The 13,676-nt window shown below is 39.5% G+C and overlaps 1 protein-coding gene across 1 annotated transcript; it reads left to right on the plus strand.

The window, feature by feature from the left end:
• Positions 1-5,423: 5,423 nt before the first annotated feature.
• loxa (lysyl oxidase a) lies at positions 5,424-12,841 on the plus strand. Its single transcript, XM_058618159.1, has 7 exons — positions 5,424-6,237; positions 6,732-6,840; positions 7,381-7,518; positions 9,763-9,919; positions 11,063-11,158; positions 11,965-12,080; positions 12,203-12,841. The coding sequence occupies exons 1-7, from the start codon at positions 5,598-5,600 to the stop codon at positions 12,207-12,209; spliced, it is 1,263 nt and encodes a 420-aa protein (XP_058474142.1). The 5' UTR covers positions 5,424-5,597; the 3' UTR covers positions 12,210-12,841.
• The last annotated feature ends 835 nt before the right edge of the window (positions 12,842-13,676 follow it).

Below are 13,676 nucleotides of genomic sequence, written 5' to 3' on the forward strand. Positions count from 1 at the left end.
ACAAAAATGCCTGTGGTCCATCTGCTTTAGGACCTGTTTTCAATACTTAGCATCTCTGCACTGCAATCATCTACTATATGCACAAATGTAACTGGAAGAGGAGCCAATGTTTTATTTTGTTTCAGCTAAATGAAGATGTGACGTGTGATTGTTGTAATAAATGCTGGTATCGTACGCCTCCAACTGAACTGGAAAAACACACCAGAATTCACTGTTTGAAGGTGGAAATGACCAGTATTATTATTATTATTATTATTATTATTATTATTATTATTATTATTATTATTATTATTATTATTATGAATATTTGGCCACTGATGAAATGCGCCTGGAAATATTGTGTGTTTTGTGCTTTGTCTGCAATATTCATTTGAAAGTAAGTTTTCAATGTTCTATAAACATGTCTTGAGCTGAGCTGAGTGGCAGCAAACTTTGTCTTCATGCGTCTTCATTTACATAAACACCACAATGGATTTTACAACCAAACTGCACGATTTATATTATCTGTGTATAATATGTATTAGTAGTGTTAAAGCACAGGACTAAACTGGACTAAAACGAAATGCACAAATAAGAAATATTTAGATTTAAATTGCAAGAACTTGTTTCCACTTGTCCTCTCTCTCTCTCTCCCTCTTTGTTTTATGATTATGACTAGTAAATATTTATACCTTGCAAGTTTCAAGGTATAAATCAGTTACTTTTGTCACCTATAGGTGGAGCCATTGCCCCTTTCTTTCTTTCTTTCTTTCTTTCTTTCTTTGTCAATTATCTTTTTAAAAAACACTGTGCCTGAAATGGATTTGCCATCAAAATCACAAACTGATCCTTCACTTCTCTTAACAGCACTGCACTGGTTTTACATTATTATTGATTTTTTTTGTGGATTTGCATTGTTTTTGTCCACCATATTTATACAAATGATACAGAACGACCTGCTTTTCCCCGCCGTACATCTTTAAAACTTCACTTGCTCACAATTAATTCTTTTCTTTTTCTCTCTCTTTATCATGTTGCTCTTAGTTGGAGGTGGTTACATACCCACTGTGAAGTGACCCACCGTGCGTGGGAAGGAAAAGACAGAACGGACACGAAGGTAAAACTAACGCACTAACATTTACACCTGTGGTTAATGTAGTGTGTGTGTTCTGCAGACACCTGGACTACATGTGTTCACACACACACACACACACACACACACATGCTGTGCAGAGGGAACGTGCAAAATGAGTCTTTGTCTGTAATTTATAGAGACAACTTATAATGTTTTTATTCATTTGATATTTTAACTTTAATGTCTCAAAATCAAAGATCTTTCTTTTGGATGTAGGACAGTCTGCTGTAAATATGCTGTATGAACCTATTTTTTGCATATATTTAAATCCGTACTTAACACACATTTATTACAGCTTTTAATACCCAGTAGTGTGGTCTGATTCTTTTGTTTCATGAATATGTTTTTTTACCGTCTGTTTTTAATGCCTTTTATTTTGTCATTTGTCATTTTGTTTTATTTTAGAAATAGCAAAGTACATTTACATTTACTGTACATATAGAGATTATGGCTATTGCTAGGTTCCAACAATAAGATTACAAAAAAGTAGCAGGTGTGGTTGTTTCACACTCAATTAAATCCAATTCAATTAAATTAATGATTGTGTTCAGTGCGTAAAACTGTAATTACTATAATTTAGTATTTATTATGACTTGTTTCTGCCGCCCCCAAGTGACTAAATAACTTATTGCAGGTATACATATGTTAGGAAATCACAATTTTACACAGTGAAAATCAACATAAGGGGTTTTTTACTTTCACCAAACAATGTTGACGTGAAGCGTGATTTACGTCTTTGGTCGACTCCACGGTTTATTCAATCACTGACTTTGTAAATAGAGCTGTATATACAGTATAAATCAACGCGATACTGCACTCCACCAAATAAATATAATAACATTTAAAAAAAAACATGTCTTATGAAAGAGCTGGAATCTCTCACTGGATGCAGATACACAGAGTGGAAAAAGAAGGAGAACATCTGCTGGAGTCACTGCACAATGTAAAGTTGTGTGGGTTGTGTCAAGATAAAGGACTCCTCCTCCTCCTCCTCCTGGTTGCAGAGGCTTCAGTGCATGTGCAGAGTGCCACGTAGTCTACCAGACTGTATGATGAGTGAAAGTGTGTGAGTGTGTGTGTGTGTGTGTGTGGTGCAAGCCCCAACTTGGTGATCCAAGAGTAATGGAAACCTAGTATTTAAGAAAAGGAGCAGAACATATTTGAATTGTCTGTTTCTGTCATTTAGCTGCGAGCTGTGAGCCCAACTTGGGACCTTGTGAGGAAATCAAGGCACCAGAGGGGAACTGTAAGAATGAAAGAGTCAGAGAGTGTGAAAAAGCTGAGAAAGAGTTTATAGCAGAAGCAGGGGATGTTGACAGTGGAGACACCATGATGGGAATGGGTCAGAGAGAGTTGGTGCAGATGCTGTGGATGTGTTTCTTATTCAGATTCTGATGCATGAGACATTTGAGTTTCAAGTTCAAGTCTCGTTGGGGAAAAAAAACCCCACTTTTTTATGCTTATGAAAGTGTTCTAAATTAAATAACACACTGGCTGAAGCAGAGTGACTGTGTCTGCCAGATGTTGACTCACTGATGTTACTAAAAAAACTGGTGTTGGCTTTACGGTAAATTTAGCATCATGAAAGGATGGAGACTTTTTTTACACAATGACATGGCTTGTGATGTAGGAGGTCACTGCATCCCCCCCCCCCCCCCCCCCAATTTCGCTTCTCAGACGTGGATTCATTCAAATTCTTTCGGCTCTTTCCGTTGCCCAAAAATCAGAAATGGGAGTGAGTTCCAGCAACGTGGACAAAAGAATTTGGCTAATTCCTTGCAGATGTGTGTCTCTGAGCTTTTTTTGTGTGTGGAAATACTGTGTGCTGCCTTTACCGACGAGGAAAAAAAGGGGGCTCTGCATGAAGAGAGTTCAATGAATTATGAGTGAAAAACACTGGTGGCCGAGTACAGCTGGTTCTGACAGTCCGTCTGTCTGGTGTTCTAGGGGAAGAGAGAGAGGATGGAGGCCAGGAACACATAGTTTTCATTCTCTGGAGACGCTGTTGGTATGCAGAACAACACAGGTCTATATTTTTCATCCTCTTAGCGAGGATGCAATCCCATATGCATGCGCAGAAGAAGAAGTGGCCCCCATGACTGTTTCTGTTCTCAAAACAAAATCCTTCTCCTCAAATCAAATACAGCAAAAGGCCAACTCGGAGTACAAAACCGAAAACACTTGCGGAAGATGAAGCACATGAAGTCATAATTTCATTTAAGGATTTGGGCATTTTTCAAGTCTTCAGGATTTGATTATTATGAAACCACATTTTAATGTGCCATTTGTGTCTTTTTTGTCAAAGGGGCAGAATTCAGGCGTCATACCCTCACAGTTTCAGTAACATTATCAGGAGCTCACGTGGCCCCCGTTGTTAAGAACTTGGCTGCAATTTACGGCACGATTTGAAGTGGCATCATAGATCCGTGTAAAATCACTAAACTTTAGGGTCTTCATGTGCAACAACCAAAGATAAAGTTGCCATATGGAGTTTTTTTTTGGCCACTAGAGGAGCTGTGCACAATGTGGCCTCATCTTGCCAATGGTTACACATTATTACAATTATTGAGAAGTGGTATTACTGAAATGAACACAGTAATAAAGCTTTTGAGGGGAAGATTAAGGCTGCTTATGAAGTTATGGATATACATTTCTTTTTTAAAGTAGGTTTTTAAATGTTTTGGCACATATAAAACTATATTAAACATAAATAAAGAGCTTGAGAAAGACATTCAGACTCTGCACAGCATGTCTGATCATAATGTGAAGTGACCGTGAAGGTCCAGTAATCAAATGTAAGAACATCAGTTTACCATCTTTGGCATCTTTGTTACTTTCAGACTGTTTTCCCAGGCTACGAGCTGAGCTACAAACCTTAAACCAGCGGAGGTGGGAGTGGTATCAGACAAGAAATGCTAAAAACATAACGTGAACAGCTATAAAAAAAAATCAGGCTTGTGAATAATCAGCGGTTCAGCTGCAGGACAGAGTGGATGAGTATGAGCAGTGAAAGTGAAAGAGCGTGTTCCTCCATCATCACCTCCACTGAGGTTCCCTGGAGTCTTCCACCCTGTGGAGGACTGTGACTGTGCTGGGCAGCTTCCAGGTCAATGTGGGCGACTGTGTGAACAAAAGAGAGCTTTGCCTTTTCACAGTGTACCTCTGAGCAGCACTGCTTTTCTATTAATATTTCAAATCTGAGCCTCCTGGACGCCCCGTAACTAATGATTTCTACAGTGTGTCTAAGTATTTTAAGGTTTCTGGTCACTTGTTTGACAAGTAACAATAAAGCATTTTCCCCCCCGAGTGTAAAGAAATAGGACTCTGTCGTTGATCAGTTGACTTGGCACTGAATCTATTATCATCATGAAGTTAAGGCTCTTGTGTTGAAAAGCCATTTCCTCAGAACTTTGGGTGAAGGATGATCTGTTCTACTTTTAAAGTCTGTAGCTCTCATAAAACTTTGTGAATTTGAGAAGTTGTAAAGGCCTTATGACTATATTGTGTGCTGTGGTTTGGCAGCGGCCTCTACTGTGGTCGGTTATGTAGATGTTGGTTTGCTGTACAGAGCAAAAAATAAAATGTTTTGGATGAAGCTTCCCAAGCGATGCATTTACCCACTGGTGTTAACGGCAGGTCAGGGATTTATTTGAAACTGCAACAAAGGGATTTAAGTTCATCATGAGATGAAGCTTGCATTGGCTCATCGGTCTTGATAGCACACATCACCACCACCTCATTCCACGTTGTTTATAGCTCTGTGAGCTCACTGCAAGACCCATGTGATGACTTTTTCAGCAGACACAGGGAGTGAGGCGCGGCTGGCTTAAAGGGCGATGGTTTACCAGGAAAAGGAAAAAAAAAAAGAAAATGTTGCAGGGCCATCAAAGAGTCATGATTAGGTCTCTGAGATCCTCCTATGAGAAAGTGGAGTGCTGCAATTTGGTTGGGAGATCATCCAACAGTCAGGGGGGAGAGCGATTTATCATTTCATTTTTGCTAAACTGGAGGAGAAATAGCAGACAATACAGTTAGTTGGAAATGTGTAAACAATATTTATATGTTATCATAATGAAGCAGAAAACACAAGAAAAGCCTCTGTTTCTGTGGCTGACTGTTCTCCATATGATGATGTATGAGGCAAACAAACTGTTACACAAACACATAAATCTCGTTTAAGGGTCAGACGGAGCAGCGTTCACACAGAGCATGATCAAACCACACGTATGCAATGGTTATATGACCAACAGACTTGTTATATGAACAACTGAACTCCTCCTCTTCATCATCTCTCTGTGCGCATCTGCGGGCTGCAGGAGCACAGCGCAATGAGTTCACACGGATGCGCTGCAACGTAGCTTCTCTGCTCTCTGCTCACTGCGTCCTTCATAGAGTGATGACAGATATTTAAATGACAGACAAGTGGAAACCCGGGCTCATCTGAGATATCTGTGCCTTGTGTCTACCTTTACCTGCGTCCAGAATGGGATTACGCATACTTGGCACGCGCTTTTACGCGTATGCATGCGTCTATTTATTTGCTTTCATCCTGCAAGCTGCCCAATCCCAGAATAATCCGGGGACACGACAAGTGAATAACCAAAGAGCGGCGGTGCGGCAGTCATTACAGTGGTCACACAACGGCCAGATCTTTAGCATTTTGAGCCAGGGCTCGGAGTATCAGCCACCGAGGCGGAGAGGCGCTCCTCAGGAGCAAGTGCAGCCACGAACTGTCACCATCCTCCGAGATGCGGACACCCAGAGCCAGCAGGGTGTCCAGCAGCCGCAGCAGCAGCAGCAGCAGCAGTCTTCCGGGCCCGCGTCCGATTCCCGCAGCCATGTCCCCCTGCTCCAAAGACTCGTCAGAGGACCCGAGCATCGCCAGCATCACCAGAACCGGTCCGGTGCGCGCCCGGTTACGCAGAGGAACAGCACGGCCAACGAGACCCAGGACACTCTCAGCCCGCCTCTGCCCAGGAGAGACGACATGATGGTCGCCGACGACCCCTACGACCCATACAAGTCATCAGATAGTGATAATCCATATTACAATTATTATGACGCGTATGAGAGACCGAGGCCGAGACCGAGACCCGGATATGGCACACGGTATCATCAGTACGGTAAGAGTGGAGGGTCAAAACAGCAGGGAACCCGTTATGGTTGTGTATTGACCTCAAAGTGATCTAAAGTGATTCATAAACAAGGAAATGGGTGCAGACCTCATTTTGTGACCGATACCATTAACGATACCACAACTGATACTGATGTCAGCAGAATATCATACTGGTACCTGAGCTGGTACTTTAATAAGTACAGATTATTTATTTATTTCTGAGGCAAATGTGAACTAAAGGCTGGAAACCAGCCAACATTAACAACTTAAATGTAGCACGATATAAAGGGAATAGCAATAACGTTACAGTAAACTTAAGCCATGTTCACATCATGCTCACGTTAATCAGCTATTCTCGTGCTGAGTATGTTTTGACTTAACTCATGACTGATTTACAGTATAATCCATTTACATTGTGTTTAAATGTTTGTTTTCTGGCTTCTTGACTAACGTTGAATGCGCCACCTTTAGTTACTTGTTGTCGCCATGTTGCTGCTGCAGGTCTCCCCGATCTCGTCCCCGATCCATACTATATCCAAGCCTCAGCTTACGCCCAGAGAGTCCCAATGTATAACCTGAGATGTGCAGCTGAAGAAAACTGTTTGTCAAGGTAAAGACTGCTGTCAGGATTAATCCACACACACAGGGAGGCGAGGGAGGGTGGAAGAAAAAGTCGATTTTTTTTTTTTTTTTTTTTTTGCCAAGTCTGAGTGTGATTCAGAGAACTCAGAGCCCTAACAACCATCTAAAGTGTTTGTGGGCGAGAGCTGCCCAGTGGAAGCACGAGATGAGGTAAAATTAACTGACTCCTGCCACTGATGGTGCAGCGGGGTGGAGTGGTGGATTTCTGTAACAGCTTAATCATAGATTGCCTGAGAAGAGAAAGCCCGAACAGTAAACACATTGAAAACTAACCCAAACAACCATGTGCCCCCAAACTTCTTTTTTCTTCTTTTTTTTCCTCCACCCACCAATTATTTACACATAGTTGGTTCTCACTCAAATGCTTTAACTCACACAGGGGGAGAGGATGCTGCATGAAAAACAATCTTATTGTCATTGCGCTTGAATATGCCCCCAGTTCTTCTATCTTTCTTTTTTTGTTTGTTTCTCTGCACTGACACCCGATTTGTGTTGTTTGTGCCTGCAGCTCGGCCTACAGGTCCGATGTGAGAGACTACGACACCCGCATGCTGCTCAGGTTCCCTCAGAGAGTCAAGAACCAGGGCACAGCCGACTTCCTGCCCAGCAGGCCACGCTACTCCTGGGAGTGGCACAGCTGTCACCAGTGAGTGTGATCTCAAGTTAGTGTTGTCTACCTGACTCTGATTCATCTTTTTCCTCGGCGGAGAGCGTGTTGGCTTCAACCCCTATTCATCTTTTTCTCTTTATTGGGTCGATATCTTTTCCTGTATTTTGTCAGTTTATTTCAACAATTCATTCATCATTTTCCCCCCTTCTTCTTTTAAACTGAACTCACTCCACAAGGCAATGACACAGGTGTCTATAAATGTGTGCAAATCTTTGCTAATAATCACTCCAAGTATTGTCATAGATCAATTCTTGGTTGTAAAACTATTACTTTACTATTTAAACACAAAATACAGCAACAAAAATGCATGAAATGAAGCTATAATTCACATGAAAATCTAGTTAGATCTGCAAACGTTGCAACCCCCAGATGAGGCTAACCTGGAAGTAACAATATACTATATAGCCACCGGGGGTTGCGACTCTTCTGTTGGCAAAAAAACTTCCCACTTGATTTATAATGTCAGTAATTTCAAGGCCTGGAAACGGAAGCTCAGAGTTTTATGGGTGGCATCGCTACTGCTTGCCACAGGAAATGTCAATAATTTGTAGTTTCATGTTGTTGGACCGCAGACCATAAATAAGATAGAAGGGAAAAGCTCCACCTTGGCGCTTTAAAAGTGGTTTTATATATATATTTATAACTTGTCACTGCATATCATACAAATGAAGTTGTAGAAGTATAAAGAAAAGAAATGAGAGCTGAGTTCATGTAATGTTCATATAAAGGATATTTAAACTAGTATAAATATGACAGCCTAGACTATGATGTCTCAAAAAAGTCGTTGGAAACCTCTGAAAGAACTTATGAAAGAACTTTTTATTTCAGAATGAAAAAAAACACATCACAGCTTGTCCTCTCCAGATTGTAGCTGTGGTGTGGCGCCCCCTGTTGAATCACACTTGTGTTACTTTTTGATATCGCTTTTATTGGCTGCTTTATTGTTTTTGTGGAGATTCTGATATCAGAGCTGTAAAGTTGCCACACGTTTCATTTGCATCTTTTACTTTTCTGTGTTTACAGACTCAGATAAATACAGCGTGCTTTGGACTTTCTCAAAGAGACAAGTCTGAACCTCACATGACCTCTGAATATTCCGCTGTTTGACAGTTTGCCTCAAGACCAGACATTGTAAAATAAAAGTCATGTGATGATGTGATTTCTAGCCAAAAAGGGAAATTGGTGGTTTCTTTTTATCACGTACTTGTGGTTATGTAAACATGTGTCGCCCCCCCCCCCCCGATTCCACAGAAACTACCTCAGTCCATAGTTATGCTGAGAGAGACGCACCATTAAAAACCCCCAAGATGGGGCACATCTGGCTGCAGTCCACTAAATGGTTGACGTAGATGGTGTAGATTCTTTGTCGGTGTTTTGAAAGTCAACTGAGGTTAAAAACCAGAGCCTACCTTGAGTGCATACAAAACCAGTTTTTAAATAAACGGTGGTCCAAATCTCTCTTGCTTAACAAAGTTTCAATGAGGAGCTACAGAGTCTTAGAGACTCTTAGTGCTTGTGTGATGCAGGACGTCGTCTAGTCTCCACAGTGGACCAATCGTCCAATCCACGTGAAGACTTCTCCCACTTGGTCCAATAATATAATTAGGGATGCACAATACTGGACTTTTTGATATATTGATATATCGGTGGTGCTTGGGCCGATAACGATATGGATATACAGTATATACGTTTTACGTTATACTGCAGAGGTCATTTAGTACGGATGGGACGACACCCAATTTTTGTGTCCGATACAATATCCCAAACTAAACTACCGATACCTATGTTAGTCCGGTACAGTCCTTTTTCACAGGTGTCTGTACAATTGTGCAAATCTTTGCTGATAATTACAGTATTGCCATAGATCAGTTCTTGTTGTAAAACTGTTGTAAAAAACGTTTTAAACACAAAAGTACGGCAAAGAAAAATGCATGAAATAAGACTATAATTTACATTTTACAAGTCATTCTTACTGAAAACCTATTTAGATCGGCAAACGTTGACCATATACATAAAAAGTGTATATATATATATGTGTATCTATATATATATGTATATGTGTATATATATATATATATATATATATATACATAGTAAATATAAATATGACTCAGTGACAAAAACAAACCCTGTCAAGTGTTTCACCCTGACAAACACAAACTGGTTGTTCTAAAATAACTTTCTGTGAACGTTGCTGAACGCTGTGCTGCTGATCCACAGACACTTCCACAGTATGGATGAGTTCAGCCACTACGACCTGCTGGATTCATCCACTCATCACTCAGTGGCCGAGGGACACAAGGCCAGCTTCTGCTTGGAGGACACTTCCTGTGACTATGGATACTACAGGCGGTACGCCTGCACCTCACATACCCAGGTGTCAAACTGCTATTTAAAAAAAAAACACATGCAAATATCATCTCTGAGTTTAAAGGTCCATTGTGTAAGATTGAATGAATGACTGGTGAACTTGTTGATTTGCCATTTCTACTGCAATTTGGATTTGGTTTAAAAGCTGGGTTTTGGGCGTCTTTTTCATTTGTGTCAGCTTCAAAATGAGAAAAAAAACACAAAGTACATATAAGAGGCTAACTCTCAGGCTACGAAAATCAAACAGACCAAAGACCAAGACCAAAGCAGAGCGTAAAGGGGAGTGAATATTGATCCTAGAAACCAAGTTTTCAATATGAGATAATAATTATCGTTGTGTACACGGTTTATTTTTGTTGCCTCTAAACTTTGATCAAAGTGGAGACACTGTATTTCCACAGATACAGTTATTGTACCACTTGATACCGCTACATTATTTTCACACGACGACCACACTGATAGAAAATAGCAACGCTTTTTTGGTGTGTGCTCAGACTGAGGTGGAGAGTGAGAGGTGAACACTGTAGCAGCTCTCCGTGGGCACGACAAAAGAACCTTTGTCACAGCTGACATGTTGATAACATTTTCAGATAACATTATAAAAGTGCTCTGTTCTGGTCACATGACTGCGTGAGACCGAGGTCAAAATGCTCACCATATTAGGACATTAAGAGATAAAGCAGCCGTATGCTCTAAAAAGTTTGCTTTTAATTTTCCTTTTTCTTCACATTTAACTTCCTTTTTAGTAAATGTCATAGGATTTGTGCTTCATACACTTAAAAAACGGGGGATTAATATGAGCTCTTTGACTGAGGCAGCGACCTTCAAGTATTTCTTTTATGTATCAGCCTGTGGTGATTTACTGATTTCCTATTCCTCCTGCGAGATGAACCCACCTGCCTGAGTGTCTGTGAGCAATTGTTTTGCACATGTTTTGATTTTCCATCCATCTCACTCTTTTTTTTCCCCAAAGTTTTGGCTGAAAAAATGTTTCCTTTTCCTGTCTTTTCTTTGACACTGCCTTCAATCCATTTCTATTTGTTTTACGCTGTTGAGTATTATTATTATACTATATTAGACTATACAGCATACTGTATTAGAGGTTTTCTTGTTATATAATATTTTTTCATCGACACTGTTTCATGTGCAGGGCCTGAGTCCGGGATGTTATGACACCTACAACGCAGACATCGACTGCCAGTGGATCGACATCACAGATGTGAAGCCTGGGAACTATGTACTGAAGGTTTGTTAGAAGAAATGGATGATAGTCTGCCTTTTCCCTGATTTAAAGCTTTTATGAACATTAGGTTAAAGCAGGGGCCTCAAACGCAAAATGAACTTGCACTGCATCAAGAATTACTGAAGGAGAAAACGAGACAACAATGAACAAGAAAACTGTTTCCGCCACACAAGAGCAAAACATGGAGCTGCATCAAATCCTATCAGTCTTGGTTTTTGTTAACATACTACACATATACAGGTGTGTATGTTTTGGTTGTGTTTAGCCACAATGCCCTGCGTTGTAGTCCGCTTCCTGCAATTGGGTTCACTTAAAGTGAACCAAGGCCTACATTTTTAGACAGACCAGAATTCACACCTGCCCACAACAACCGGCCTTTCCGAGCAAATTAAGTAGGGTTTGATTAAGAAGAAGTGAATGCACCCTTAAATTATATGTTGATAATCTGTCACAATGTTGCAAACTAAGCGTATTCAGGATGATTTTGCACACCGTGGCAAAGTGAAAGTGTTGATTTTGGTATATAGTTCACAGACAGGTGAATTTGTAAATAACAAAAACAGATATAATGTAGTCAATTGTAAATGACAATACAATTTAATGTTGAATTTTATACATTTAATCATGTGATGAATGTAACCTAATTATTATTAGTATTATTATTATTATAAAAATGACATTCTTATTTCAAAATCAATGTAGGGCGGCAGGATATCGACTGTTTGAGAGCCCTGGGTTAAAGTCTTTGTTTGTTGATACTAACTTTGTCTGTGTGTCACTGATACTTGTGTGTTTTTTGTCCTCCACAGATCAGTGTAAATCCATACTACCAGGTCCCAGAATCAGACTACAGCAACAACATTGTGCGCTGCGAGGTTCGCTACACCGGCAACTATGCCTATGTGTCAGGTTGTCATATGTCAACGTAAGTATCACGTGTGTGAGATATGTTTTTTTAATTATTATTATTATTTTTATTATTATTATAAAGTAGATCATTTTTGTTCTGCTGAGTCTGTGTTTTAATCTTTTCTTTTTCTTGGCCAGGTATTAAAAGAAGAGAGTCATTCACAGCAGCTCAGCTGAGATGTTCTGTCAACGACAACGAGGACAAAGTGCAGCGGTCGATAAGATCCGTGACACCTGCACTCATTGTATTATTTAAAATACTTCCAACGTAGGAAGAAAAAAAAAACAATCTGACATCATAATGCCAGATATAATTCTTCTTTGCTTGTGTGTCTGAAAAGTATATTATTATGTACTTTCTTATTTTCATTTTTCTGACTTCTTTTCTTGCATCATAGGTCATTCTTTTATTTCATGTCACTTCTGGGATATTAGAGTTTAGAATCCATGCAATTTGGAAGCTGTCATAGTTAGTAGTTGCCTTCATCTATTTCAGTATATTTTTAAATGAACCACTTGTTTAAAGGGAAAATGTCTGTTTTATTTATATGCAACTGAAGAAACTTTCTTTCATCCAAAGCTTTTGGATGAAACTTGAATAAACCCCTTGTGAAAGTGTATCACTCATCTTTAAGAGAAAATATTCTCCAGTGATCGTGTTAAGTTCCTAAAGCCCAGAGCGACATCTTCACATGGCTCAATCTAAACATATTAAACTAACTTCTTGTTTTTTTGTTTTTTTGGAAATCCCCACATTAAAGAACCTGAAGCCAGAAAGTTTTATTTCCTTCTTATTTTTTAGTCCAGTAATTGAGCACTTCACTTTCAGAATGACACTTGGGTTGTTGGTTCAATACCCAGCTGTGCTCGTCTACATGCCGATGTGTCCTTTAAATGTCTATGAAAGATGAGTGATGGTGCACATAGTTGTGCTGGGTGAATGGGTGAATGGCAAAACTGTAGTCTTTTATAAGCAGTAAGTGATTAAGTAAGTGATTGCAAATTTCCCCACTGCGGGACAAATAAAGGACTATCTTATCTTATCTTATTTTAAGTATATAAGATAAATACAGACTATTTACTATTTTACAGACAGGCTCTGATCCACTGTTTAAGTCCCATTTGTATCCACACACAAACAATTAAATATAGAGACACAATAGAAGTCTAATGGAAGCTGTAGAACAATGGTTTAGCTCTTGGTAAAGCTAATTAAAGTTTTAGTTTATTTAATAGTAAAGTTGCATTCTCATAATTATTTAAATCTATGGAAGAGTATTTGGGCCACATGTAAAAATAATAATAATAATAATTTGAAAGAAAGAAAGAAAAAAGAAACGGGTATTCTGAGGAAAAAAACGTCCTAAATCTGAGATTAAAGTCATAATTCTGTGGAAATAAAGTCCTAATTCTGAGATTAAAGTAATAATTCTGAGATTAAAATCAAAAAAATTCTGAATTCTGATTTTTTTTTTTTTCCTAATCTCAGAATTCCGAGTTTTAATGTGTGGGTTCCGACTTCCTGACATGAATCTCACTTTTTTTTCCCCTCAGAATTCATGCTAATACTCTTCCCTGTCTGTCTGTGTCTTCCCCCTCCGCTCCAACAGGG

This window comes from Solea solea, chromosome 19 (assembly GCF_958295425.1).
Source record: "Solea solea chromosome 19, fSolSol10.1, whole genome shotgun sequence".
Classification (NCBI taxonomy): Eukaryota; Metazoa; Chordata; class Actinopteri; order Pleuronectiformes; family Soleidae; genus Solea; species Solea solea.